The following is a 26017-nucleotide window of genomic DNA, read 5'->3' as shown; positions in this document are numbered from 1 at the left end:
AATCAAAGAGCGAGATAGATACAGCAGTTTGTTTGTTGTTTGCCGGCAGCTCTTGTTTGTCTTGAAACAGATGCCGTGTCGAAGCTTCAGACCTCGAGCCAACGGAGGTTTGCCCCCGTGATGCCTGAACCCATGCAAACCTCGGGGTCGGCATCATGTTGACGTCGCCGTATGGCTCTTTCACCGTGGCGAGATGCTTATTGGTTGATGGGGGTTCACCTCGCTTGCCCACATCGTAAAAGCGCTAGGAACGAGGGTATTGGCAGTCCCCTCTTCGCTTGCTCGAGGTTCCTCCGAAGATCTGCCATGCTTTGCAACCGCGCATCAACGGCAGCGTTCACCCCGCCTTGGCTGCCCATGCAGCCATTGCAAGCGAGCATACCCAGTGGCACATTCTCAACAGTACCCCTCACCATCACAAGGCTGAAGCCAGGTCCATCTTCCGATTCCGCAGCGTCCGAATAAATAAATAAAAAACAGAGTTCTTGATTTTCCCCACTTTGAGACATCGGTTGATGCACACAAATTGTGCGGAATCTACGCTGTCCCCGCAAAACAGTGACGTTTTCGTCCATGTCGTTGTCACTGTGGCTGCTCGCTTCTTCTTGGCAAGACAGAGCAGACAGAGACCAAAGCTCTCTTCCTGCGAACGACCCCAGATTCAAGCAGCTGACTTAGACCCTCGTGGCGCGGGCTCAAGCTCAAGTCAGAGGCTGAGCAGACGCAGGACTCTCCATATATAGCTCTGAGCTTTGACGATTTTCGCATTTTTCCAGAACAACAAATCTCCTCATCTATTCGTCAAGATGCGTCTGCCAGCTATCAAATTGTTGGCTGGGCTGCTGCCAGCGTTGGCTGCAGTCGCTGCTCAGGACAGCCCCTCTACCAGCGGCGCAAGTTCGACGACCGCTATCACCGGTAGTGTCGCCTCGAGTGCCGGCAATGCAGCTTCTTCTGTCGTAAGCTCGGCTTCTCCTACTACCAGCAGCAGCGCTACCTCCATCTCGGCCAGCTCAACCAGCGCTTCTGCCAACCCTTTGACCGAAAAGCCTCCGGCCGCTGTGCCGTCAGCCACCACCACGCCAACCGCCTTCATCCCAACTGGACCCCTTCCACCCCAGCAGGAGCTCTGTACTTCCCCCATCTACTGCCCGGGACCCCTCCTCCAGGCAGTGCAGCTCGCAGGTATCTTCAAAGACAGCAAGACATTTGTCGACAAGGCCACCTCCAAACCTGAATCCGTCGTTCTCGACAACTTTAATCAGCTCGGTGGTGGCAACGCTAGCAACATCACCTACGACGAAATCATCCAGTTTGTCGACGACAACTTTGTCGCCGAAGGCGTTGAGCTCGTCCCAGCCGACCTCGGAAGCGAGTTCCTCCAAGACCCCAAATTTTTGCAAGGGGTCGAGGACGAAGTGGTGCGCGACTGGCTCAAGCAGGTTCATGGCTACTGGGAGCTGCTGGCCCGCACCACCAACTCGTCCAGCCCATCGGGCGTTCAATGCGACGGTTGCGTGTGCTCATTCATCCCCTTCAACGAGAGTCGTGTCTTTGTGGTGCCCGGAGGTCGATTCCGTGAGCTCTATTACTGGGACACCTTTTTCGTTATTGAAGGCTTGATTACTTCACAGCTTCAGTCCGTCGTCAAGGCCATCCTCGAAAACTTTGGCGACCTCATCGATAGGCTCGGTTTCATCCCCAACGGCAACCGCGTCTACTACGAGAACCGTTCGCAGCCTCCCTTCTTCACACTGATGATCGACAAGTATATCCAGGCTTACAACGATACCTCGGTACTGCAGCGCTTCCTTCCTTTGCTCGAGCGTGAAATGTCGTTCTGGAAGAACAACCGAACCATCGAGTTTACTTCTCCTTTCACCAACGCGACGCACAACATCACCCACTACAAGGTCGACACCTCGGCTCCTCGTCCAGAGAGCTACCTCGAGGACTACAAGACGGTGCAAAGCGCTTCCCAGTCGGGTTTACAGCTCAACGACACGCAAAAGGCGACGCTCTACTCGGACATTGCTTCGGGTGCAGAGAGCGGCAGCGACTACTCGGCTGCTCGCTGGTCCAAGCGTCCTACCATTAACTTGACCGACACCATCCCCGCACAGCGCTTCCTTAACACGGCGGCTCAGCTGCCCGTCGACCTCAACTCGATCCTCTTTGCCTGTGAGCAGAAGCTCTCGGCGTTCTACAAGATCTCGGGTAACGGCACGCAAGCCAACGCAACTCGTGCCAACTACTGGGCCCAACAGGCGCAGGCGCGCAAGGAAGCGATCCTCGATGTGTTTTGGGACCCGAGCAACAAGTTCTTCTACGACTTTAACACAACTCTGGGTGATCGTGCGCCCTTCTTTACCCCTGCCGGCTTCTTCCCGCTATGGGCCCAGATTTTGCCACAGGAGTTTGTCAATGAGTCGATCAGCATCGATCAGCGTCGACAGAACCTCCAGGGCGTGTTTGCCGGGCTGCGATACATTATCGACCGCTTCAACGGCACGCTTCCGGCCTCGCTCGTCCCCACCGGTCAGCAGTGGGACTTTGCCAATGCTTGGCCGCCTCACACATACATTGCTCTGGAAGCACTTCGCAACCTCCCCGATATCTTGGCAGCGGGGCCTCAGCTCCCTGCAGAGAACGGCACCTTTGCCCTCATCCCTACAACCAACGGCACCAACCAGCTCGGCCAGACAGAAGACAGCCTTCCCGTTCAGGGACTTGAGAACCAGCCGGGTAGCGCCATCAACGAGACGCTGGCCGGAGCGACGGATCCCAACAATCCTTCGGTGGAGCTGCATCCGCTTTTGAACACGGGCAACAGCACCAGTGAGGAGAGTTGGCGCGACGAGTTGGTGCGTGAGCTGGCCAACCGCTACGTTGCCTCTGCTCTCTGCTCTTGGAGGGCTACTGGTGGTAAGCTCAACACCACCGATCCCGCCTTCCAGCCCGTTGCGGACAGCGTGCTCGCTGCCAATGGCCTCAACGCATCCACTGCCATCGGCAACATGTTTGAGAAGTTCAATGCTTCAGACGTGAATGCGGCTGGGTCAGGCGGCGAGTATACAGTCCAGACAGGCTTCGGGTGGACCAACGGAGTGGCTATCTGGCTTGGAGGACAGTTGGGAGCCAACTTGACGAGGCCAGATTGCCCTGTAGTGATTGCTCAGAACAGTACCTCGACTGAGCAGTAAATGTGCTCTTTTTTCGTCGAAACGATACGGAGAGAACGTAATCCAGATCTCTTGTCCAAATAATCTAGATCTCTTGACCAGATGCAGAGCCCTCGAATGTCTGTACTGTGTGTTTCGGACAATGTGAACAAGAGTGTCGCGTGTCGGAATGAGGAAAAGGATGACCACGAAAGCCATCTTTTCTGGACATTTGTTTCGGATTTTGGATCGTGTTTCAGTAATTTCACTTATGCTTGCTAGGAGGTGATCCACGAGGATAGTCGTCAAATAGCTCGAGCTTGTCGTTTTGTGATTGCTTTTTCACAGTGAGGATGAATAGCGATTTGAAGCTCTAGTCGAGCGCAGGCGCCTCCTGGCCCGCTTTCCAGGTGAACTTGGAAGCGTAGTGATCCTTCCTAAATGTTTTCTGCCCAACACCGTACAGCTTCTCCCTCGAAGTAATCCCCACATGCTCGTTGATGCCAAACCCTTCCTTGGGCCCGTCGGTGACGTTTTCCTTCTGTGGCTGCTCGACCTGCGGGTAATCGGCCCAGACGACACCGCGCTCCTTCAAGATAGGAACCACAAGCTGGACAAAGTCTTCAAAGGTACCTGGAGCGAGGGTGTAGGCGAGGTTGAAGCCGTCCACACCGGCTTTATCGACCCAGTCCTGCAGCTGGTTGGCGACGGACGAGGGACTACCCACGATGGTGGGACCCAAGCCGCCGAGTTTGATCTTGTTGGCTACCGCAGCTTTGTTCCATTTGGGCACGTGGGGGTCTTGCGTGGCGAAGTTCTCGACAGCAGACTTGATTGCGTTGGACTCGGTGGCGCGTAGCTCTTCGTCTTCCGAGTAAGTCGAGAGGTCGATACCGGTCCAGCCGCCAAAGAGAGCCAGTGCGCCGTCGTCGGATCCCTGCTCCAGGTGTTCCTTGTACTTTGCTTGTGCCTCTTCGTCCGTCTTCCCGATGATGGGACACAGCAGGGCGAGCACCTTGAGGCTGGCCGGATCGCGCCCAGCCTCCTTCGCTCCCGCCCTCGCAGCATCTACACGCTTCTTGGCCACCTCCGGCTTGTGTGCTGCAATAAAGATCACTTCGGCGTGCTTGGCAGCGAACGCCATGCCAGGGCCGGACGAGCCCGCCTGGTAAATAACCGGAACGGCGACGGTTCGCAGATGTGAGGACCGGGCACGCTCTCAAAGTACTTGCCCTTGTGGTTGATCTGACGCACACGCTCGGGGCGCGTGTAGAGCGGTTTGCTCGGGTCCTGAACCACCGCATCATCCGCCCAGCTGCTTTCCCACAGCTTGTACACGACGTCCATGTACTCGTCGGCGACCTCGTAGCGCTTTGCGTGCAGGTCCTGGTTCTTTGCTCCAAACTGGCGCGCGGCAGAATCGAGGTAGCCGGTAACAACATTCCATCCGACGCGACCGTTAGTAAGGTGGTCGAGCGTCGAGAAGCGTCGTGCCAGCTCGTAAGGATGCACGTACGACGTCGTTGCCGTAATGCCGAACGAGAGGTTGGTCGTAGCCGCGGCCATGGCAGAGATCAGTAGAAGCGGGTCGATGACAGGGAACTGCGCACCCGAGGAAAGGGCAGCATCGAGGTTGCCCGCATACACATCGTAGCCTCCGAGCACATCGGCCAGGAAGAGCCCGTCAAAATGGCCAGCTTCGAGTAGCTTGGCGTGATCGATCCAGTACGAGAGCTTGTTGTGGTGGCGAGATCGGTCGGCTGGGTGCGTCCAGAGTCCTGGAGACTGGTGGCCCGAACAGCCCATCATGAAAGCGTACAAAATGATACGCTTCTGCGGTGCGTTGTCCGAGAGGCTCAGCTGGCCCACAGCCGAGGCCGTGTCGTGCGTGGCATTTGGAGGGGTCATTTCCGTGGAGGAGAACGCTGGGATGATGCAGGAAAGTGTAAAGCGGTAAGAAGGTATGGGGTCTTATACGAATAGAGAGCAAAAAATCGTGCACAGACGTCGTCACTTGAAGCCCGGCGGAGGACGGCTGACAAAAGCTTTCCGGCCAGTAAGCTCCGCGCAAGATCTGTGTCGGCCTTCGATAACCACTCCATTCTCACATGCTGCTGCAAACAAAGATCAATCATCAATCTCGTCGATTTTACTGTGTGAGAATGGCGCCATTCACCCTCCGGTACCAGTTTGCCCCATCATCACACTGTACCACGGGACACTCACGCGAAAGGTTCCTCCCTTTCATGAGGTAGCACACTGCTGCTGTGGGGAAGGAGCATGAACGTGGGAGACACAAACTGACAATGAGTTGCCGAGCGACGCTAAGAGGATACGAATGGCGTGCTCTTGGGCCAAAGGAAGGGTTCGAGCAGTGTTGGACAGCTCTGTAATCGCCGCACGCCATCCATGCATGATTCGCACACAATTTGTAGAGGCTAATCCAGATCTGGTCCCGATAAGGTAGCTTGGAGCCCGATGAGACGAAGCTCTCCACATTTCACGTTCGGAACATGTCGAAGCGGGGCAGATGCGAGGCAGGGCGATACAGCGAGCCAACCCAAGCGTGCAACATGCTCCCATCCAACCACACACTGACACACATACGTTTCATTACGCAGATCCGGAGGGCATGGCTGCGGAGGACGTCGTCGCTGCAGGTGCTGCTGCTGGCGCTGCACCCTCAGCGCTGGTCGACTTCGTCGCAGGTACCGCAGGCGGTATCGCCTCCCTTCTCGCGGGCCACCCTTTCGATACGGTCAAGACTCGACTGCAAGCACAATCGTCCACCCTCGCTTCGTCGATAGACAATGCTCCTTTCTCGACCGCATCCGCCTCCTCCAAATTGCTGTCGTCATCGCCGGCACGGCTTCAATACTCATCGACGAGCGTGCCCCACCACCCTGCTGCTGCTGCACCGGCTACTGCCACCTCCTCAGGCCATGCTGCGACGCTCACACGACCACAATGTGCCTCTACTTCGAGTGGCGGGGGCATTCGCATCGCGCTACCCATTTACCGATCAGCAACCGACGCCTTCCGCATCATTATCGCAGAGGAGCGCATCTGGGGCCTGTACAAGGGCGTCACCTCGCCCATGCTCGGCGTCGCCGTCATGAACGCGTCCATCTTCGGCATGTACAACATTGCCCTTCGGTATCAGCAGACGCACCACCTGTTCGAGAGCGCACCCATCGCACAGGCTCTCGTCGCAGGGATGCTGAGCGGGCTGGGATCATCACTGATTACGTCGCCGATCGACCTGATCAAGATCCGCGAGCAGATGGACATCTCGGCGCGTGGGAGGGGCACGTGGGCGGTGCTCAAGCACGTCGTCCGAACCGAGGGCGTGTGGAGGGGCCTCTATCGTGGGTGGTGTACCACGGCGGTGCGGGATCTAGGGTACGGTCCGTACTTTGCGAGCTACGAACTGATGAATGCGTCGATTGCCGGATTTACGGGCAAGCCGCTGAGCAATGTGGATATGGCGGCGAGTGGGGCGCTTGCGGGTGTAGTTGCGTGGCTGAGCACGTTCTGGGCCGACGTGATCAAGACGAAAATTCAAGCGACGAGTCGGTTGGATGATGCCCCCGGGCAAAGGAGTCTGTTCTGGTCAACGGCGAGGCAGACGTACGCAAGTGGCGGATGGAGGGCGTTCTTCGTCGGTGTAGGGCCGACAGTGTTGAGAGCGTTGCCAGTGAACGCGGTGCTGTTCGTAACCTATGAGGCGACCAAAGACCTGCTCATCTCTAGAGGCTATTAGACGCTCACTTCGCACTCGAATGAAGTTGTACTTTTATTGGATAAACTAGCGCAACATCAGTCTGCAAACGGAACATGATCTTGATGTGTATCACATCACTTGCGCAGGTGATGGGCCAATGCCTCGATATGTTGGCCCAACCTCCTAGCCTCGTCCTCGAGTCCTTCGCCCTTATCCAGCGTGATCGCCTCGGTGACACCAGGGAACGTCGTCGCACCATATCCCAACCATCGACCCGGAGCAGTACCCAGGTGCTTGTACCACTCTCGACCCTTCAAGCCCTTCTGGTCGATCAAATTCTGCTCGAACGTCTGCAGCTTCTTGTTGAGCTGTCGGATCTCAACGAGCACTTTCCAGATGTCTTTGCCTACCTTTTCATCACCGTGCTTGTTGGCATGGTGCTGATTCTTGTGGCGGGGATGCTTGCGGTACTTTTCTGCGAGGCGTACGAGCTTCTGCTTCAGGTGTACCTTCTGGTGCTCAAAGTGTCGAGCGGCAACATCGAGTTTGTGGATCGAGAGTCGAAGGTGGTTCAACCAGTGGGGGTGTTTGGCACCTGCGCCGTGCGGGATGCCCAACTCCTTGGCAGCGAGCTTCTCGATCTTGCCAAGGTACTTGGTCAACTCGCTGGCATAGTCCTGCACATCAACAGGCGCAAACAGCTCGGTCGACGACCCGATCGCCATCAACCCAACGATCTTGGCCGCAGCCTCATGCCGATGGAAACCCGGGTCGCCGAATGTGTCCATCCAGTAGAAGCTGTCGTAGTTCGAGTGGTACATGTAGATCGGATCCTTGGCCGCACGTTTGAAACCCAGATCAGTGGAGGCGATGCCGAGGTGTTGGAGGAAGACCGTGTAGTCTGACCCGGAGCCAAGGGGGTGGAAGGCATTGAGGTCGAGTTTCTCGGAGGGGGTGTTGGGATCATTGACTTTGGCCGCTGCCGTTTGGACAAAGCGCGAGAGCGAGGGCGAGGATGACGCTTGCAGGACGGATCCCGCGACGGAGACGTCAACGTTGTGGTAGGCCACCACGTGGTCGCGGATCCACTGGGCGTAGTCCTCGCCAAACTCGGTCGATCCCACCAAGCCGTACTCTTCGGCGTCCCACGAGGCGAAGACAATGGTGCGCATGGGCTTCCATCCTTGGGCGTACAGCTGACCGAGGCCCTTGATGGCTTCGTGGAAAGCGGCGGTGCCCGAGTTCGGGTCAGCGGCGCCAAAGGTCCATGCATCGCGATGGTTGCCCAAGATGACGACCTCATCCTTGATGTGGCCGGGAAGTACAGCGTACGTGTTCCAGATATCGCGCACTTTGAGGTCGACAAAATTTTCAAGATGGACAATGTCGTCGGAAGGACCGGTCCAGTATTCAACACCATCGATGGCGCCAGCGAGGCGGTCGTTGACGTCGCTAGCCTTGACACCTTTGCCCTTGATCGATTCGAAGAGCACTTTCGCCTCAGAATACGAAAGCGGCAGGGAGGGGATCTTGGGCAGCGAATCAGCGTCCTCCGGCTCCAAGCGCGTCGCGTTGCGGTACGATGGCTTGCCAGGAGTGGAAGGGTCGCCAGGGTAGAAAGACAGTCCCTGCACGGAACCACGCTGCACAGCCGACGGGTTGCGTGCAGGGCCATCCGGGTATGCCTTGTATCCGTTGGCCTCAGTGATCTCGCCATCCTCGATGGTGTCAGTGTAGATGATTACGCCGACAGCACCGGCTTCCTGGGCAGCCCGCACTTTGAGGCCGCGGAAGTTGGAGCCATAGTCGACGAGCACAATCTTGCCTTTGACGTCAATCCCCTTGGCAGCGAGATCGGCAAAGTCCTGCTTTCGGCCCATGCCGGCAAACACAACTTGGCCGGAAACGCTGCCAGAGGCCGAGTAGCCGTGGAAGAGGGGCACACCGCGCGAGCTGGTTGGGTCAGCGTCAAGGACATCCTCCTTCAGCTTCGCAGTCCAGTAGGGCTTGTCGAGCTGGTCAGGCTTGGCGAGGGTGAGCGTCGAGTTGATCGGATAGTTGAGCCAGACGGCGTACGTGTCAGTCCAAGCTCGAACGCCGTCCTTGCCCTTGGCGCCTCTGAGGTAAGCCTGGCTGTCAGCGGAGCCAGCATCAAAGACGAGATCCTTCAAGTCGTCGGTGAGAGGAGCGCCAACGAGGTTGCCCCACTCTTCGAGGATCTGGAGGGCAGAGTTGTAGTCGCCTTCCGAACCAGCAAAGTGGCTGACGTTGGTGTAGCGCTTGAGAGCGTTGCGTGCTCCATCAGCGCTGGGGATGGCGAGGAAGTCGGACTCGAGTTTGGCAAAGTACTGCTTCCATCGTGCCTCTGATGTGTTGTTGCTGTTGGAGGCGAGGGAGAAGGTATTGTCGAGGAAACCAGAGCTGTACAAGTGCTGAGCGTAGCCTTGCACTTGCTTGGTGGCATGGGGACAGGGGTGGGCTGGGGCGAGCAAGTTGGTAAGCTTGCTAACGTCAGGCAGCTTGCAACCGCTCATGAAGAAAAAAATCATTCCGTAGAGGAAAACGTAGAACTTCCAGCCGCGAAGAGTGTATCGGTTTCCCCACGGAGTGTAGACCGCGATGTGGCTGCCTTGGGGGATGTCAACCGGCCTGCCATTCATGGTGAAAACGTCGCGCTTGGGCGGCGCCGTGGAAGCCTCAAGCTCCTGGTCAAAGGGCTGCTTCTCCGTCATCTTTGAGGTCTAGACACCAGAATGTATGGAGGAGGTGTGATGGTAAGACCAAGTGGTTTGATCTTGAAAATTGAAGTGCGAGCGGAACAGACGCCAGGCTCAGGATCGACGCTTGGGGAAACACGCCGTGCAAATCGCCGGATAAGACGCTGTGCGAGGCATAGTGAAGCTCAAGCGCTCCTGGCTGACTGCGACCGACTGGCGTGCTTGCCCGAGATATGACGCAGACGAGCAACGGCAATGCAGGCTGTGCAACGCACGCAGACGGAGCAATGAGCTCCGATGAGGCGCAGGAGCCTTGCATTTTGTCACCTGGCTTTTGTTCAAGTGTTAGACCGTTTTGAACGTTCTAGCACAGATGTTAGGCTGTACACTAGTTTCTGTATCGCCGAAGAAAAGAAGGGTCTTCAGCTTTCGCGCTCGCTTTGCCTCCACCTCTGCTTCCTCATTCGTCACCATCATCACCAACACCTACGACGACGACCTGCACTTTTGGGGCGGCAGCCAAACATGTCGAACGTCGGTGCAAGGGCTACTTCGTCCGCAGTAGCGTCCACCTCGAAATTCGCACACCTCCCAGGCTGGGCATTCCTTGCGCGCTACTCTCGCTCGCATCGCAAGTCGACATTCCTCATCGGCGTCTTTACGGGACTCGTTCTCGGTCTTGGTTCGATCACCTCCGTGTTCTTCCTAGCGGAACGACGTGAGCGCAGACGAAGGCGCAGAAAGTTGCACGCTTACGGACTCGACGACGAGGATGAAGAGGAACGCAGACGGCGCGAGCTTCGGGGACGCGACCCCATCCAGATTCGCTCCGGCCAGGTCGTCAGCGGTGTAGAGGGATTGATCGGCAACACCCCGCTCATGCGCATCAACAGTCTTTCCGATGCAACCGGATGCGAGATTCTTGGCAAAGCCGAATTCCTCAACCCCGCCGGTTCGCCAAAGGACCGAGTGGCACTGCAAATCCTTAGGGACGCTGAAGAAGAAGGACTGCTCTACCCGCACACGGGTAGCTGCATCTTTGAAGGCACTGTCGGCAGTACAGGTATCTCTCTCGCCACGTTGGCACGAGCAAAAGGCTATCGCTGTTCGATCGTCATCCCAGACGATGTGGCGCGCGAGAAAGTGGAGCTTCTCGAGAAGCTGGGTGCAGAGATCCAATCGGTTCGTCCACGCGGTATCGTCGATCCTCGACACTTTGTCAACGAGGCGCGTGCACGCGCAGAAGCTTTCGGCGAAATCGAACTCATCGGTCCACACCCCACTGGTTTCGGCACTTCAGGATATGCTGGTTCGGACGGAGGGCAGGGAGAAGAGTACGTACATCGCGACGATCTTGTCGTATCCTCCAAACGCTCCTCTTCGCGCGATGCCGAGGAAGGTGAGGTTGTCAATGAGAACCAAGCACGCGGATTCTTCGCAGATCAGTTCGAAAACCCATCCAACTTTTGGGCGCACTACAACGGCACGGGGCCCGAGATCTGGCGCCAAACCGGTGGGTTGATCGACGCCTTTGTAGCAGGTGCTGGCACGGGCGGGACGCTTTCTGGATGTGCTGCGTACCTAAAACGCGTCTCGTGCGATCCAGACGAGTCCAAGCAAGGGGGCGGGTTCATCCGCAGACCCGGATCGGCGCAGGAAGTCAAAGTGGTGCTTGCAGATCCGCAGGGCAGTGGGCTGTACAACAAAGTCAAATACGGTGTGATGTACAGTGCTACCGAAGCAGAGGGTAAGCGAAGAAGGCATCAGGTGGACTCGGTAGTGGAAGGGGTCGGCATCAATCGTATCACGAGGAATCTGCAGATGGGGTTGCAGTGCATTGACGATGCTGAACGCGTGACGGACGACGAAGCGGCGCGCATGGGCAGGTATCTGATTCTCAACGATGGCCTGTTCCTTGGCTCTTCGTCGGCCGTAAATTGCGTTGCTGCTGTTCGAACTGCGCTCAAGCTCAAACGTGAACGCGGTGGCGATCCGCCCCCTGTGGTGGTGACGGTGCTCTGCGATTCGGGGTCGCGCCACCTGTCCAAGTTCCACAACAACGACGCACTCATCCGGCTCGGTGTCTCGGATGCAGGTAACAGCGACATCTCTGATATTTTGAGCACAGTGGACTGAATGTCATCCCAATTTGAAACTGCATTTCCTCCCCTTCAGCTTAGTTGGATGCTGTACTGTTCAAATAGGTACTGCGCGAGACTCGAGTGTTCCTTCCACTGCCACTCTTTGGCCTGCTTGACGTCTCGCTGTGCGGCACAGGCAGTGGTGGCACCTTTCGAGGTGATGCTATCGATGAGGTCGACAAATTGTTTGGCACCTGCTTTGCCGTCCAGGCTTTTCTCAGAGTAGAGCTGACCCAAGAATGGGTGGGTAAACTGATTGAGCCACCACTTTGAGTTCCAGAAATCGCCCTCTCGACGATGCAAAATCGAGTGTATCAGGTTAGAGTCGCGGTTGCCGTCGTCGTCTTGGACGAGCGCGTGTGCCGATTCGATGTCGTCGTTGAGCAGGTGCAGAATGCCTAGCACGGGCACGGGGTAGGGCTGCGAAGCGATGGTGGGTTTGAGGTCAGCGGAGAAGGGTCTTTGCGGGCGTAGTGATGGGAGAGAGTCGGGCTGCTGATCTCTTTCGAGGAGAGCATGCAGCTCTGCTGGTAGTGTCGGCATCATGTGGTCTTTCCAGTGACTAGATGATGGTGGAGAAGGGGTGTAGAGCAGAGTTGGCGTGGGGGAAGAACGACTAAGCAGCAAGCCTCCACATGAGCAGTATAATAAATGACAACCCTGCTATGTTATGCCGTCTTCGTAAACAATTTTCATCACCAATTTTCCGTGAACTTGCGAACCGAAGCTGCTGAAACGGACACCCTGCATCGAAGCTGTCTTACTTTCTCGACGGGCGGATAGGCATCCCGGTCTGGTCACTACTGTTGCTCAATAGCTTGGTTGTCAGCGAGGCTGTGTTGTGCGTGCGTGTGCAAGCGTTCGCATGATGCGCGCTAACCTGATTGGGAATTTTGGTCGTGTGAACGATTCATGCAATATCATCATCGTTGCCCCAAGGGCCGAACTGCGGATTTGGACAGCTCGCTGCCGTCGGGCCGTGGAAAAAATGAGAGACTCGTGTGATGCCCTGCCGAATAGACTCGACCGCCAGTCGTGCGCACAGTTGCTGTGCCTTCGTTACACCCACCGCCAGCGCTATCTCCTGCGCCAGATACACAAGTTATATATCGTCTCTGTCACCACCACCATCTCCTTCTCCCTCACATCTTACTCTTCAATCATCCAATGCCAACCATGACAGACGCATCCCCTGCTGTGCCAAGCTTCATCGCGTTCACCAACGATGGTGCGCAGGCACTGCTCGTGCTCGCCCCAGCCCTGCTGCTCGGCAGCGTGTCCCGCACACCTCGCACCGTATTCTACATCAAGAGCGAGACGCTTGTCCTTCTCACTCTCGTCTACACCTTCCGCTACAGCCACCTGTTCACCAATTCTTTCAATTTCGACAACATCCTGCAGTACACCCATCTGTGGATGCTCGTCCAAACGACATTCACCGTGCATTGGTTACAGACCAAAGCGTTCATTCCCAAGCCTGCCCCTGCCGATCACAGCAATGATGAGGAGCAAGACGAGGTAGAGAAGCTGCTGGACCCGCTCCCTGCCTCCTTCAATCCTAAACCCGACCCTCAACGCTTAACCGCCGACGTGAAACGCGTCATCACCTTCGACCGCCGCCTGTTTGGCAACATTCTCCTCTGGTCCTTCCTCCCTACACTTTACAGCGGCGACCACTCGCTGCTCTCCTACGCTGTCGACGCGTACTCCCACAAGTCACACGCTCCCCTCTCGCAAATCATCTACTCGCAGCTCTCCATCGCCACCTGCCTGCTCGAGATCAACGCTCTGGTGCTCCTCTTTGGCCGCGTCATCATCCAGCGTCGTGGACAGATCAACATGCCCCCTCCCACCGAGACTCAGCTCCAGAACGCCAAGATCGACGTCGAGGAGTGGAAGAAGAGGCTTCAGACGCCAAACGGTGTTTGGGCTTTCATGTGGTTCAGCATGGCGAGCGCTGCGCTGGCCCTGCCCGGATACATCCACAAGGCTGATCGAGTCAAGCGTCCTGAGGACTTTGAAATCGCCATGTGGCGCACCGTTGCCAGCAGCATGACTTTGCTCATGTTTGCGGCTACGATGCTGTTCTACAGGTTCATGCGTCCGAGCAGGATTCAGCTACCCAAGGACGACGAGCACGTCAAGGCAGGCAGCCTTGCTTGACCTGCTTTCTCTTTCTCGATCTTGTTCCTTTCCCTTTCCCTGTTCCTACATAACTGCGATTGTTTCGAACAAAGGTACTACTTTTCTATCTTTATATTGTGTGTGCTGCGTGTGGTGCGTATCGTGCAGCGATGGACTACATCCCAACCTCTGAGCCACCAAAGACCCTCCTCGCCTGCTCCTGCACACTTGTCCGAATTCTCGCCCTTGCCGCCTCCCATTCGTCCTTCTTGACCGCACCAGTCAGTGCCTCGACCTCGTCCAGCCGCGTCTCGATCAACCGCATGAGCTCCACCACTTTCTGCGCGTCTTCCACCTTGGTCTCGGCCGCTGATCGGACGAGGTCGGCCAGGTACGATCCAATGCGATCCACATCTCCTGCTCGCGGACCTTTCTTGGCAAATGCAGACACCCACTGACCAATCAGCGTCTCGACGTCCGTGTACCGGCTCAGCCCGCGGATGGACGGTCGATCTGCGAACGGTACTAGAGCGTGGCCATCTTCGGCAAAAATGCGCGACTCGCTGCGGGGAGTGCGCCACCTGGGCCGGGCAACGAGATACAGCGGTGGATTGTGTAGCGCCTCTTCCTCATTGTTTCTCCCTGCCACCGCTGCACTCTTCTTGCTCTTTCCATCACCGTGATGCGCTCGCAGCCGCTCTTCCATTGCCTTTTGCGCCGCCACCTCATTCTGCGCCGCTCGCACCGTCGCCCTCCTCCTCTGTTCGGCCAACGTCATTTCCTCGAAAGTATTCGTCTTGCCCGCCTTGAACCGCGCCTTTTCCGACTTTTTCTGTTCTGAATGGTGTCGAAACATCTCCCGCTGTAACTCGACCGGGAGCGCGCGAAACACTTCAGCGTCGATGCCCAAAGCCTCGAGCGCTTCGGTCGAGATTTTGCTCGGATCCATCGCCAACACAGCTTCGCGATCAACCAGCGGCTGATCTGGCGCAACATAGCTTCCTGCTGCGTGCAGCAACCGATGGACCACCCTCTTCTTTGTCGGTGATTCAGAGACGGACCTAAACAGAGCGTTCCGCGGATCAGCAGCTCTGTTGTCTTGTCGAAGAAAGCCGGCAAGTGTGGAAGTGGTTGCTGTCTTTTTGCGCGCTGCCGAGGTCGGCGTGCTTTCAAGCGAAGATGGGCCAGACGAAGCTTCATTCGATATGAAGCCCACTTGACGCTCGATCTCCTTGCGAACGGAATCAGGAAGTTCGGCAAGAACAGCAGGATCGATCTGAGATGCAGACGGCAACATCAGCGCTTCCGCCATCGCGGCAGACGGAGCAGCTTTGGCTCTCTGCGGTGTGGTTGGCGTGGAGCGCGGCAGCACTCTTGGTCGGCTTTGCGATCCCGATTGACTCTGGGAAGGACGCGGGTCAGCGTCTGACGTTTGAACCCCTTCGTCCACATGGGCTTCTGGGTCGCTCTCAAGCTCGTTATCAAAGGCATCTCCGAACTTGGCTTCGATCTGCCGACGGTACTGTGTCGGAAGAGCGCCAAAGACATCAGGGTCGATCTGCGACTTGGAAGGCAGTATGAGCTGTGTTGCAGGAGGCAGCTTGATCGAGGAATGCTCGATTGCAGGTGACTTGTTTGAATGCACCTTCGGCTTGTCACCAAGTCGTCTTGGTGTAGCTGCCCCAGGACCTTTTTCCAACAAAGCAGGAAGCACAACACCAGGCTCATCAGTTTGTTCAGCGTCGCTGGCTTCCTCTGCGTCATCTTCGGGATGCGGAGGCAACGATGCCGATGTGGACTCTGCCTTCGACACGCGACCGGCAGCGCCGAAATTTAGCACCGACTGCCCACTCTTTGGCTTGACCGGCGACAAGGCATTGCCCTCGGCAGGCTCCAGCTTGTTGAGACTGATGGCGATACCACGAAGCTCCTTAGGATCGGCTTTGAGATCTCGGATGAGTGGCCAAGCAGCTGCTCGAATCCTGGCATCATCATCGATCGCTACCCCGCCGGGCCCACTGACCTGCACGCTCCTATGGTGCGTATCGCAGACACCGTGCCCCAAAAACTTGGGTGCTTCGACGGGTGCATCCTTGGCACGCACCATGACCTGCACAGACACCTGCCTTCCGCGCAGCTTGACAGCATTCGCTCGCTGCGCCACCTCCTGGCACATGCCAGTGACAAAGTTCTCGGCCTCTTGCTCAGTCAAGAAGCGAATGCCATAGTTGACGTGAGAGCCTACCGATTGTCGAAGCTTGTTTCCCTCGAGTCGATCAGCGTCGATGCCGTGCATCTTGTCCCAGATCATTTTGCCTTTCTTTGGTCCGAATTCGGCGATAAGCTTTCTCTCGTTGGTCTTGGAAAGAATCCCCCCGATGTTGATCGTCTCAAATAGCTCACGTATGCGATCCCGTAAGCTCCAACCAATGCCGTGAAGGTCGTCAACATCGAGCGCATCCAGAAAAGGCTGCTTGGCGTCATCGGTCAGATGAAACGAGCCACCCGGCTTGGCTTTGCGGGTGGCAAGTCGAGCCAAGAGGATGTTGGACCCAATCCCGATGCTTGCTTCGCAACCACAGCGGTCTCGAATCTCGTCCCGAAATGCTTCCGCGAGCTGCTTTTCTGCCGTCCACACTTGTCCTTGTGAGCCAAAGTGGTCGCGGTAGCGGTCGTACAGCGAGCCAGCTGTAGCATCGCCTTGTCGCATTCGTTGCAGAAGCAGGCTGACATCGATCAGCGCCTCGTCCACAGACACGGCCTGAAGCGCGTCCGAATGCTCGAGCAAGAATGTGTAAAAAGTGAGGCTGATCGAGTTGTACGCTTCAAAATCGTACGGTATGGTTTCGACATGCGGACAGAGGCGCTTGGCCTGGCCGAGACTCATGCCGTTGCGAATGCCGGATTCGCGTGCCTTGTAGCTGCAAGAAGCGATCTCAGACGTACTCGTCGATTGATTATCTGCCGGCCGACTCTCATCTCCTGCCCTGGGAGCGGGTAGGCCAAAACCCGAGCCGTGACAAACGACGACCGGCTTATCGTGCAGGTCAGGTCGCTTCTTGAGACCAACAGCGACGAAGAAGCTGTCAAAGTCGATGTGCATGATGACGCGCTGCACGCCTTTGGGTAAGTCGGAGCTGCCTAAAGGTCGACCTGCTTCACGCAATGCCGAGCTGACCATGTCTTGCAAGCTCGTCTTCCACGTGCTCAGATGATGCAAACGCGACTTGGCAAAGTAGCCGGCGAGAAAGCCTTCGCTGGTGGCAGTGTTGCGCTCTCTCCAGCTGGGACTGGCGAGCAGCCGAGCGGCATGTGTGTTCGAGGGGCGCGACGCATAGTACCCCCTGCTGACCGCGATGGCAGCCTTCTTGGAGGCAGGGTCGGTGCCAATGCTGTAGTCTACCTTGTCGTTGGCTTTCGTGGGTGTGATCGTGATCGAGTCCACTTCCGCTTCTCGTTTCGCTGGCGTAGCGGCAGCCTCATTTGAGAGCTCCGAGTTCTTCTTGGAACTGTCCTGCATACCGAGAAGGGGAGAGTTCCGCGCGGGGGAAGAGCTAGCAGATTCTGTTGATGCAGTCGAAGCCTCTGACTGGATAATGTGATCCTCCTCGAAACGGACGCCCTTGGCATTTGGTTGCTTTTGCGGAGGCTGAACTGTCGGCACCGCCTGCTCTGATGAGGGGTCTACTGCTGCTGTAGTAGATAATGCCTCGGCCTTCCCAGCTGGTTGTCGCTCTGTCCTTTTGAAGCGATCCAATAGATTTGTCTGATTTGTTGGCTTCCCCCACGGGCTCTCGTCCTCATCACCAATGCGCGGGAGCTGTCTGGGAAGCTTGGCAGTACGATCCAGATTGCGCCAGTCTCCCAAACCCGAAGTAACGCCAGATGATGGGCCGTCCGGCTTGCCAATCATGCTGTTGGAAGTGTGACCATTTGAGCCCGTGATGGCATCGCAGCGCCACTTTCGCCAATCCGCTTTCCTTCCGAGCTCAATGCTCTCCAGAATCCAGCCGGGCAGCACCACCTTATAATCCTTGAACTCGATTCGTTTCTTGGGAGTCAAGTTGGAAGCAACAATGTGTGTGACAGGCGACTTTTGGTCGAGGTAGGCCATGAGATCCCCGCCGTGTAGCACCAGGAGGCGCCTGAGCTCGCTATAGGGAGGATGGGTCTGCCCATTGATGTAGATGCAACAGCCTTTGAGAGCATCTGAGCGTTTTCCGCCGGCGGCTTCGATTTCGGCTGCTAGGCTGTCGTGCTTCTCGTTGTCCTGGACGCGCAACAGATCCTCTTCCTCTTGGAGGAGGGAAGCTTCTTGGACTTTGAGTTTGGCGCGCTTGTGCTTCATGTACGAGCGGAAGTCGTTGTATTCAATCGGATTGTAAATTTCGGATGAGAGGTACGGTTTTTGCGCTGGCTTGCTCGAGGGGTCGGAGGAGCCTCCTGGCGCATGCGCCAGAGTGGCAACGAGCATGCCGTGCTCGTCGACGTGAGAGCTGGAAAAAGCGGCGTCACCCCCATCTGACTTTCGGTCAGACGATACGACGGTAGCAACTTTCGTTTCGTCATCGCTGTCGCCATCCTCGTCGGCCCATTGCACCTTGCGTTTCCGAGGAGAGCGCGCCTCGTCGCTAGTATCTTTCGGCATTGTGAACAACACCGAGCGGTGAAGTGCTATGTGATACACGTCAACAAAGCATTCAGCTTTCTTCTTCTATGCAGCGCTAGAGCCATGACTGCTTGTGACTTGTGCGTTGTCCAAGCCAAGCTCGTGCCTCGCAGAGATAGAATGTTGATGAGAGTCGAGAGCAGAACGCGAAGAAGGAGGATCAGGCTCAGTCAAGCACGTTTTAGGGTTCCCTCCACATCAATGAAAGGGATCCACTTTGTTAGACCGCGTCAGATGTTTGAATCTGAAAAGAAAAGCCACACGCCTCGGTTCAGACGGCGGTGCTGTCCAAGTGGGCGTACGACAAACACCTCCCTTTCCTTCGACTAGAGTTACCCTTCCACCACCATCTCGACCATCGTGGCGCCGCCCAAAGCTTGATCTTCTCACAGGTGGAGGCGCGACTTGACTTGCTCTTTCACACACTCGCTTCTCGAGCTTATCTGCTCGACCCTGTTGCGATAAGGGCTCAGACTGACTGCCTCCGTCCGGCTTGTTGTCTCCGCTCTGCTCCGAACGGGATCTTGAGGCTTGCGAACATCATGGTCACCCTCGCTTTCGCACAAGATGGAGCTCGCCATCCACCAGCACCTTCTCACCTTCGACAGACCTCTTCGAGTCATCGACGGAGGAGCGCGCGGATCGTCTCGACTGCATCGATAGCTCGCGAAGGCAATGCCAGTCTCGTATCCAGCATCAGCAACCTTACCAACACCATTATCGGCACCGGTATGCTTGCCACCCCCGGTGCCTTCAAATATACAGGCCTGCTGCTCGGCCCCGCTCTCATCCTCCTTTGTGGCTTCACGGCGGCTCTCGGCCTCTACCTCTTGACTAGATGTGCGGCCCAAGTTGGTGGCAGAAAGAACAGCTTCTTCACCATCGCCAGTCAAGCTTTACCTGCAGGCGCATGGTACTTTGATCTTGCCATCGCGCTCAAGTGTTACGGTGTCAGCATTTCGTACCTCATCATCTGCGGCCAGCTCATGCCCCAGGTTATCATCAGCTTCTTCAGGGCGTTTCATAGAGACATTCACCAGATTCCCACTCTCTTCCTCGACAGAAGCTTTTGGATCTTGGCTCTCATCATCCTGCTCATCCCGCTCTGTTTTCTGAGGCGGCTTGACTCGCTCCGCCACACGTCGTATCTCAGCTTGCTTGCTGTCTTTTATCTCGTCATCATCGTGCTCCATTACAGCTTCAGCTCGGATGCCAAAGCCTCGCTTCCCCCTAAAGGTGACGTCGAGCTCGTCAACGTCTCGTGGCACACGATCAGCATCTTTCCTGTCTTTGTTTTTGCTTTCACCTGCGCACAAAACATGCTGCCCGTCTACAACGAACTCTTTCAAAACCACGAGACTAGAGTCAACACCGCCATTGCTTCATCGATCGGCACCGGTGGCACGGTCTACCTGATCGTTGGCGTGCTGGGCTACCTCAGTTTCGGCGGCAACGTCGGCGACAACATCATCGCCATGTATCCCAGCACCAGCTTGTTCGTCTGCTTTGGCAGGGTCAGCATCATTATCTTGACCATCTTTAGCTATCCTCTGCAGGTACATCCGTGCAGGGCTAGTTTCGACAAGGTCTTTTCCAAAGCCAGCAGGAGGCAGCAGATTCTAGACGACGCTGCTGCATCAGCCATCGCCATTCCGGAAGAAGAAGAAGAGGACGAGAACGGTGATGCGATACGGCCATACCGGGACATTGAAGATGACGTCGACGAGGATGCGCCTCTTGCTCCCAATCCTACCCACCATCAATTGCAGCAATCCGCCCAGGAGTCGGACGAAGAGATCCCACTCGGCAAGTGGTGTCTCATGACAGCCGGTATCCTCAGCACTACCTTTGTTATCAGCTTGCTCGTCGACGACCTCTCCATCATCCTCGGCTTTGTCGGCTCGGTGGGCAGCACCACCATCAGCTTCATCCTTCCCGGCGTCCTCTACGCATCGCTACATAAGGATCAACCGCAATCGAGGTTGCGCAAAGCCGCGATCGCACTGGCAGCCTGGGGCAGCGTCGTGCTCGTCGTAGCTCTGTCGGCCAATATCCTAAAACTTATTCATGCCCAGGTGCCCAACTCGCTCCTCGTCACTAGCATCACTAGAAATGTTTAGTAAACACGCTCATTTTAGATAGAACCTAGATCATAAAGCTTGCTTAGACAGCAGCAATGGACTACGTGCACGCATCAAGCGCAGAAGAATGACAGCATGACAGCATGACAAGAGAGTGTAGGCCAGACCATACCGGTACGGGCAACGGTGCGGTAAGGTAAACAGGCGGGAGGCAGGTAAAAGGAGAGCCGGATTTCGAGTGCGAAACGAACATGCAAAAGGACGGCTATTGTGCGAGGCTAGAGACGCCAAGACTTGTTGCGACTCAGGAAGCTGCGAGGTTTCGCAGCGAGAAGACATACGGGCAAGGCACCGGGACACATATCGGCACTCGAGTGGATCCCATCCTCAACCGCAACCGCTTCGATGTCCTCATAATCGACGTGCACAGTGGTCTCTGTCACCACGAGTACCCGAATGATGCGAGGGTCGCCTCTCATCTCGTCGGCAAACGTCTTCTCCCCCTGCGAGCCGATCGACGAAGGCGTGAAGCTCGGCATGGGTCGCAGCTGGCTTGGCGAAGTGAGAAGCGCAGGGCTTTGCGAGGAGGTGGCAAACGTAGGCGATTGTGGCGAAGGGATGCCTGTGGACATCGTCGACGAAGGCCCAGCAGACACGCTGAGACTGTGGTGGTTTCTGTTGAACGACGTGGTACCTTTCGGGTTGCCCAGACCAGAGACGCTGTTGAAAATGTCGTCAAACGTCAGCGTTGTCGCGATGGCTATGGCGAGGGTAGCCATGATAAAGGCAACCGTGATCACATAGGCTATGATAAACTTGACTTGCTCGTCGGTGCTTTGCCCCCGATAAAAATTCCTCCACGGCACAAAAAATGAGGTAGATCGGAGCTACGCTGAATAGCAGCACCCCAGCAAGGATGGCGATCGTGCACGAATGACCGACCATGGTTATCATCCACGTCTTTTTGAAGGCCGAATACGACGGTCCTTGCAGATTGCGTGGAGAACCCATCTTCCAGAGTGTCTTGATGTTGCCGAGCAGCGTTCCTATTGCTGGTTGCTTCCTATCCTTGTCGGGGAAAATATGGCAAAGGTGGTCGAGAAGAAAAATGTGGTTCGGAATCGAGTAGAGCACCAGCATGGCCGCGGTGATGACAATCAGGGCAACGTACGATGCAAGCGCAGCACAACACCACCGATAAACGTTCATCAGACTACATGCTCCCCTGCGCACCAATAGGAGTGTTTCTTCCGTTGGTGTAGCATTGAGCCAATCCTGCGAGTGAACTTTGGTGAGTAGTCGACCGTACACGTCGTTTTGAGCCTCGTGGGTGCGGTTTCTTGCGATGCCGCTAAACGTGGTGATCACTATGTTGTAAACCACCATCAGGATGCCCACACTGAGCATGAAAGCATTCATCACCCACGCCGAATGCGGCAGCGGCAGGTGCATCAGGCTCAATCTTGGCGACACGAGCCCTTTGCGTCTCTTGCCGATCAGATTCGAGATGGGCGAACGAGGAGAACAAGTAATGACAAATCCGTACGTCGAATAAAAGGCCGCCAGCGCGAGCGGAAGCCACGGTAATGGGATGTAAAAAAGCCAATCGCCCAGCGGATGCTGGCTGAACTGCACATACAAGATGTATGCACAAAAGATCGCAAAGGTGCACAGATAGACAGAAAACATACCAACCAGCGTAAAGATGACGTTGGGGACAATGTAGACGCCAGAGGGGCTTTGGCACAACGTTACGATGCGCGCATCTTTCATGCGCCCCTTCTTGAGCAAGACGTAAGTGCAGCAGCAGAAGGTGATGATGCTCTGCGCAATGTCACACATCATGTAAATCTCGACAGGTCTGCTGGGACGAGGACGGAAGTACGCGTTGGCATAGGCGAGGACTTCGGCGTTGGTGCGCATCTCATAGGGCAGATGGACCTGCTCGACCGTGACGTTTCTGAAGAAGTTTGGTAGGTACCACATGGCGAGGAGGGCGGCGGCCTGGTAAAACTGGAAGGGAGGGGGGAGAGGTGTTTGGATCAGGCAAAGGCGGTTTCCAACTCCAGGGACGAATCATCTTCATCTTATATAAACCAATTTGAGCGTCGCCTTCACTACAGTGTCCTTGCCATCTGTTATCGAATTTTTACGTTAGAACCCCGTTGTCTTTGAGTGCACTCCGGGCTGGTAGTGCCGACATGCGAAGGTAGCGCGCTCTCGGGCCACTTTGCAGCCAAACCACGATATCAAACACAGGCGAAGGCCTAACCCCAGCGAGGGGCTCAAGTTAGGTGCTCTCTCGAAAGATCACACTCGAAGAAACAAGCAGAAGCCGCACACGCATGACGATCTTGATGCGTTACCTGCACTTCCTTTTTCCCCGTCTATCATCGTCTGAAGTTCTTATCGAAGCAGGGAGTGAACTTGGACGATGCATACTGCATGATGGTGAAAGCGAGCGACCTGAGCGCTCGGTCCGAGACCGAGACATCCGCCAAAGAGAGCTCTACTGTGATCGACGCGAATCCTTTCAAGATCTTCGTTGCTGTCAAGATTCGCTCTGCATCGAGCAGAGGGTCTGACTGTCGAATGAGAGGTCTCAGCAACTACAGACAAGCCGGACCGCGCGAAACGACTCCAGAACACTCTGCACAGGCATGCGAACGACTCCTACACGAAGGGCAAGCGAAGCGTTGATTGGCCGACCAAGAGGACTGAGCGTCAGTTCCCCGCTTCTGTAGCGACGCTCGGTTCTAGCTGCCAGAGCTTGCCAGAGGAACCGTGCTGGACTGTACGCCTACCATAGCTCGCTTCACTCCCCCGCAGAGGGGGTGAGAAAGACACCTCCTCCATGACTAAGATACATTTCGTGTTTCATGCTCAAGGATGATTGGGTAAAGGACACATCACAAGTTAATGGAACGATGACTGTCCTGATGCTGTCTTGGCTCTCGCGGGTCTGTGGTCGACTTGCTGACCTTCGCGCGACCATGTGTGTTCTGACTGGCACGATGCCTCATGCTGTTGCTCTCGTTCCTGCCAGAGGTGTTGCTAGTGGAACTCATCGGGCTACGATCGAGCAACTCAAGGCTGATCGCCAGTGCACAAACAAGGTCGTTCTGCGATGTTTCAACGGCAGCATCTTGGAGTCTACAACCAACCACCTAGCTGAAACCGGTCGGAAACTTGGGCTCAAACACAGGCAGCGGATGCGCTTCCGTGTTGAGCACCCACTTGTTGAGCGGCAACAAGTCTCGATCCGAGAACAACAAGTAAAGATACTTGAGAGTCTCGGACAGCCAGAAAGTCTCCATCTTGTCCATCTGGCGGGGTTCGTCCGAGTCGACGTCGTCAATGCTCGAGTAGCCGCCCGACTCGACCTTGCAGTGCTTTTCGAACGCTTGGAAGATCTGCCACCCCCACTCGCGATAGATCTCGTCACCCGTGAGCGCGAAGCCGATAAAGAGCGATTCTACCGTTTCCGGGCGGAGAATGTTGCGCGCGTCAATCAGCGGATTGGGTCGGCCCGAGTAGGAGGGAGGTGGCTTCTTGATGTACCAGTCGACATTGGGCGGAAGAGGCGCGCGGTTGGAAGCGAGCATCTGCGCATCGGTCAAGTTGGCATCGGAAGGGATCTTGAAGAAGGCGATCTCGGGTGAGAGACCGGTCTTGGTGTTGGTATACGTGTCCATGCAGGTGCGCACGAACTCGTGACCGAGTCGCCAGTCCTCCTTGTCCGTCTCGTCGCCCGTCCCGACGTCCGAGATGGGAGGCAGCGGCAGCTTGGTGACATCGCCAAAGATGTCTTTTGTCGAGGTGGACCCCAACATCATCGACCCGCCCAAGAAACACACGAGGTGGTCTTGCTTTGGCACAAGCTGCATAAACGACCGTCCATCTCGCATCCTCCTCGGTGCAAGCTCGACAGTAAACATGAGCGGCGGTTTGGAGTGGACCGATGGCTTGGTCAAAAGAAGCTTGATGCCGTTAAGTGCGTAGTCGTACATTTCTCGATAGACCTGCTCCGTGCGGCCTGTCTGAAGCCATTGCTTGATGAGGTACTCATAGTACGAGTCTCCACGCGAGCCGAGTCGCACTTCGCCGTTATAGAAGTGGCCGTTCATCGGGTTCAAAAAGATCGGCAGCAGTCCCTGGTAGTGCGTCAAACGTTGAGCGGCAGTGCGGACGGCTTGCATGGGACGCTCTGCGATGCGCCAATACTCGTGATCGCCGGTGAGATGGGCAAGGTACTTGAATTCGAGCTGCACAGTAGTCGCTTCTGCTAGACTTGATGAGTTGTTGTTGCTAATATCTGGGAAGGCCTCGCCAGTTTCCAAGTCGACTTCGCGAAGAGGAACACCAGAGGGAGTATCGAAAGCGGGCTTCAGGCGATCGGCCAAGTCGACTGCTTTTGCGATAAACATGTCGGCGTCTTCTTGGCTGGGCGTAAACGCAGGGTGCGGCGGATCCTGTATCAATGCTGCGGCCGAAAGAAGACCGCCCAGGGTGCGAATGGTGGTTTCAAACACGTTCATTCGTCCCGGAACATCCCACTTCAACTCGTCTCGGACCCAGTTGCGTGCTTGTTCGTAGTCGTCTTTCAGACCCATGAGGATAAGCGTATCGAGCGTGTCGACGATGGTATAGCCAATACCTTGCCCGTGCTTGCCATTGAGGTTGGACCCATGCTTGCTGATAGGGTGGTACTCATCGTAGCCCCAAGCATCTCGTTTGTATGCAGACCATGAGTGGTTGAAAGCGTCGAGAATGGCGGCTCGTCGATCTGGATCGGCTTTGCGCACCGGCTGTTGAGGTAGCGGCCGTGCTGGCGGTAACGTATGCGGCAGCGACGGTCCTCGCTTGAAAGGCTTGGCCTGGTTGGCCCAGGCATCTTTCGGAGGTGTGCGTGCGTGCGTGGCGGATTGCGAGAGCGGAGGCGAAGAGGATCGAGAGAGTAGATGTGTTGGTAGTGCGCCCTTGTTTCTGTAGGTAAGGAAGGCGAGTAGAAAGAGAGCGGCTGAGCATGCCCAAGAAAGCAACCGCCACACGTTCCTGGACCGTGACTTGGGTTGTGGTGATTTCGAAGCTGTGGTCGACTTGGGCGGTGATGGTATTGTCGTTGATTTGGCATTCTTGTTGGAGCGCTTCTTGAGCTGAGCGCCGTTTGCATCGCTTTTGGACGGCATGCTGACAGGCTTTTCTAAACGGACCAGCCGCTTCTGGGAAACGAGCTGTCGGATTGGCCGTAAGCGTGCTAGTCAGCGGAAAGATACGAGGGAGGAAGAGAAGAGAGAGGAGCAGAGCTCTTTCTGTCGGAGAGGGAGGGAGGGAATACGGAAAACGAGAAGATCGCCGTCACGACGAAAGTCAGGGTCGTGCGCTGCTGCTGCTCCTGCT

At 56.2% G+C, this 26017-nt stretch overlaps 11 protein-coding genes across 11 annotated transcripts; 5 read left to right on the top strand and 6 right to left on the bottom strand.

The window, feature by feature from the left end:
• Nucleotides 1-806: 806 nt before the first annotated feature.
• On the top strand, nt 807-3203 carry EX895_005083 (uncharacterized protein; the record flags this gene model as incomplete). The annotated part of the gene is made up of 1 exon (XM_029885677.1): nt 807-3203. The coding sequence occupies one exon, from the start codon at nt 807-809 to the stop codon at nt 3201-3203; it is 2397 nt and encodes a 798-aa protein (XP_029738243.1).
• A 331-nt stretch (nt 3204-3534) lies between these two features.
• On the bottom strand, nt 3535-5069 carry EX895_005082 (uncharacterized protein; the record flags this gene model as incomplete). Its single annotated transcript, XM_029885676.1, has 2 exons — nt 3535-4326; nt 4416-5069. 2 exons carry the CDS (start codon nt 5067-5069, stop codon nt 3535-3537), a joined length of 1446 nt encoding a protein of 481 aa, XP_029738242.1.
• Nucleotides 5070-5793: 724 nt separating this feature from the next.
• EX895_005081 (uncharacterized protein) lies at nt 5794-6924 on the top strand (the record flags this gene model as incomplete). Its single annotated transcript, XM_029885675.1, has 1 exon — nt 5794-6924. The coding sequence occupies one exon, from the start codon at nt 5794-5796 to the stop codon at nt 6922-6924; it is 1131 nt and encodes a 376-aa protein (XP_029738241.1).
• A 95-nt stretch (nt 6925-7019) lies between these two features.
• Nucleotides 7020-9617, bottom strand: EX895_005080 (uncharacterized protein; the record flags this gene model as incomplete). The annotated part of the gene is made up of 1 exon (XM_029885674.1): nt 7020-9617. One exon carries the CDS (start codon nt 9615-9617, stop codon nt 7020-7022), a length of 2598 nt encoding a protein of 865 aa, XP_029738240.1.
• Nucleotides 9618-10127: 510 nt separating this feature from the next.
• Nucleotides 10128-11738, top strand: EX895_005079 (uncharacterized protein; the record flags this gene model as incomplete). Its single annotated transcript, XM_029885673.1, has 1 exon — nt 10128-11738. The coding sequence occupies one exon, from the start codon at nt 10128-10130 to the stop codon at nt 11736-11738; it is 1611 nt and encodes a 536-aa protein (XP_029738239.1).
• A 35-nt stretch (nt 11739-11773) lies between these two features.
• Nucleotides 11774-12289, bottom strand: EX895_005078 (uncharacterized protein; the record flags this gene model as incomplete). The annotated part of the gene is made up of 1 exon (XM_029885672.1): nt 11774-12289. One exon carries the CDS (start codon nt 12287-12289, stop codon nt 11774-11776), a length of 516 nt encoding a protein of 171 aa, XP_029738238.1.
• Nucleotides 12290-12910: 621 nt separating this feature from the next.
• On the top strand, nt 12911-13906 carry EX895_005077 (uncharacterized protein; the record flags this gene model as incomplete). Its single annotated transcript, XM_029885671.1, has 1 exon — nt 12911-13906. The coding sequence occupies one exon, from the start codon at nt 12911-12913 to the stop codon at nt 13904-13906; it is 996 nt and encodes a 331-aa protein (XP_029738237.1).
• Nucleotides 13907-14042: 136 nt separating this feature from the next.
• On the bottom strand, nt 14043-18515 carry EX895_005076 (uncharacterized protein; the record flags this gene model as incomplete). Its single annotated transcript, XM_029885670.1, has 1 exon — nt 14043-18515. One exon carries the CDS (start codon nt 18513-18515, stop codon nt 14043-14045), a length of 4473 nt encoding a protein of 1490 aa, XP_029738236.1.
• Nucleotides 18516-19078: 563 nt separating this feature from the next.
• Nucleotides 19079-20656, top strand: EX895_005075 (uncharacterized protein; the record flags this gene model as incomplete). Its single annotated transcript, XM_029885669.1, has 1 exon — nt 19079-20656. One exon carries the CDS (start codon nt 19079-19081, stop codon nt 20654-20656), a length of 1578 nt encoding a protein of 525 aa, XP_029738235.1.
• A 239-nt stretch (nt 20657-20895) lies between these two features.
• EX895_005074 (uncharacterized protein) lies at nt 20896-22603 on the bottom strand (the record flags this gene model as incomplete). The annotated part of the gene is made up of 2 exons (XM_029885668.1): nt 20896-21377; nt 21484-22603. 2 exons carry the CDS (start codon nt 22601-22603, stop codon nt 20896-20898), a joined length of 1602 nt encoding a protein of 533 aa, XP_029738234.1.
• Nucleotides 22604-23784: 1181 nt separating this feature from the next.
• On the bottom strand, nt 23785-25806 carry EX895_005073 (uncharacterized protein; the record flags this gene model as incomplete). Its single annotated transcript, XM_029885667.1, has 1 exon — nt 23785-25806. One exon carries the CDS (start codon nt 25804-25806, stop codon nt 23785-23787), a length of 2022 nt encoding a protein of 673 aa, XP_029738233.1.
• Nucleotides 25807-26017: the final 211 nt, after the last annotated feature.

The sequence above is a fragment of the Sporisorium graminicola genome, chromosome SGRAM_5 (genome assembly GCF_005498985.1).
Source record: "Sporisorium graminicola strain CBS 10092 chromosome SGRAM_5, whole genome shotgun sequence".
NCBI lineage: Eukaryota > Fungi > Basidiomycota > Ustilaginomycetes > Ustilaginales > Ustilaginaceae > Sporisorium > Sporisorium graminicola.
The sequence above is the reverse complement of the archived record's forward strand: the minus strand, read 5'-3'. Positions and strand labels throughout refer to the sequence as shown.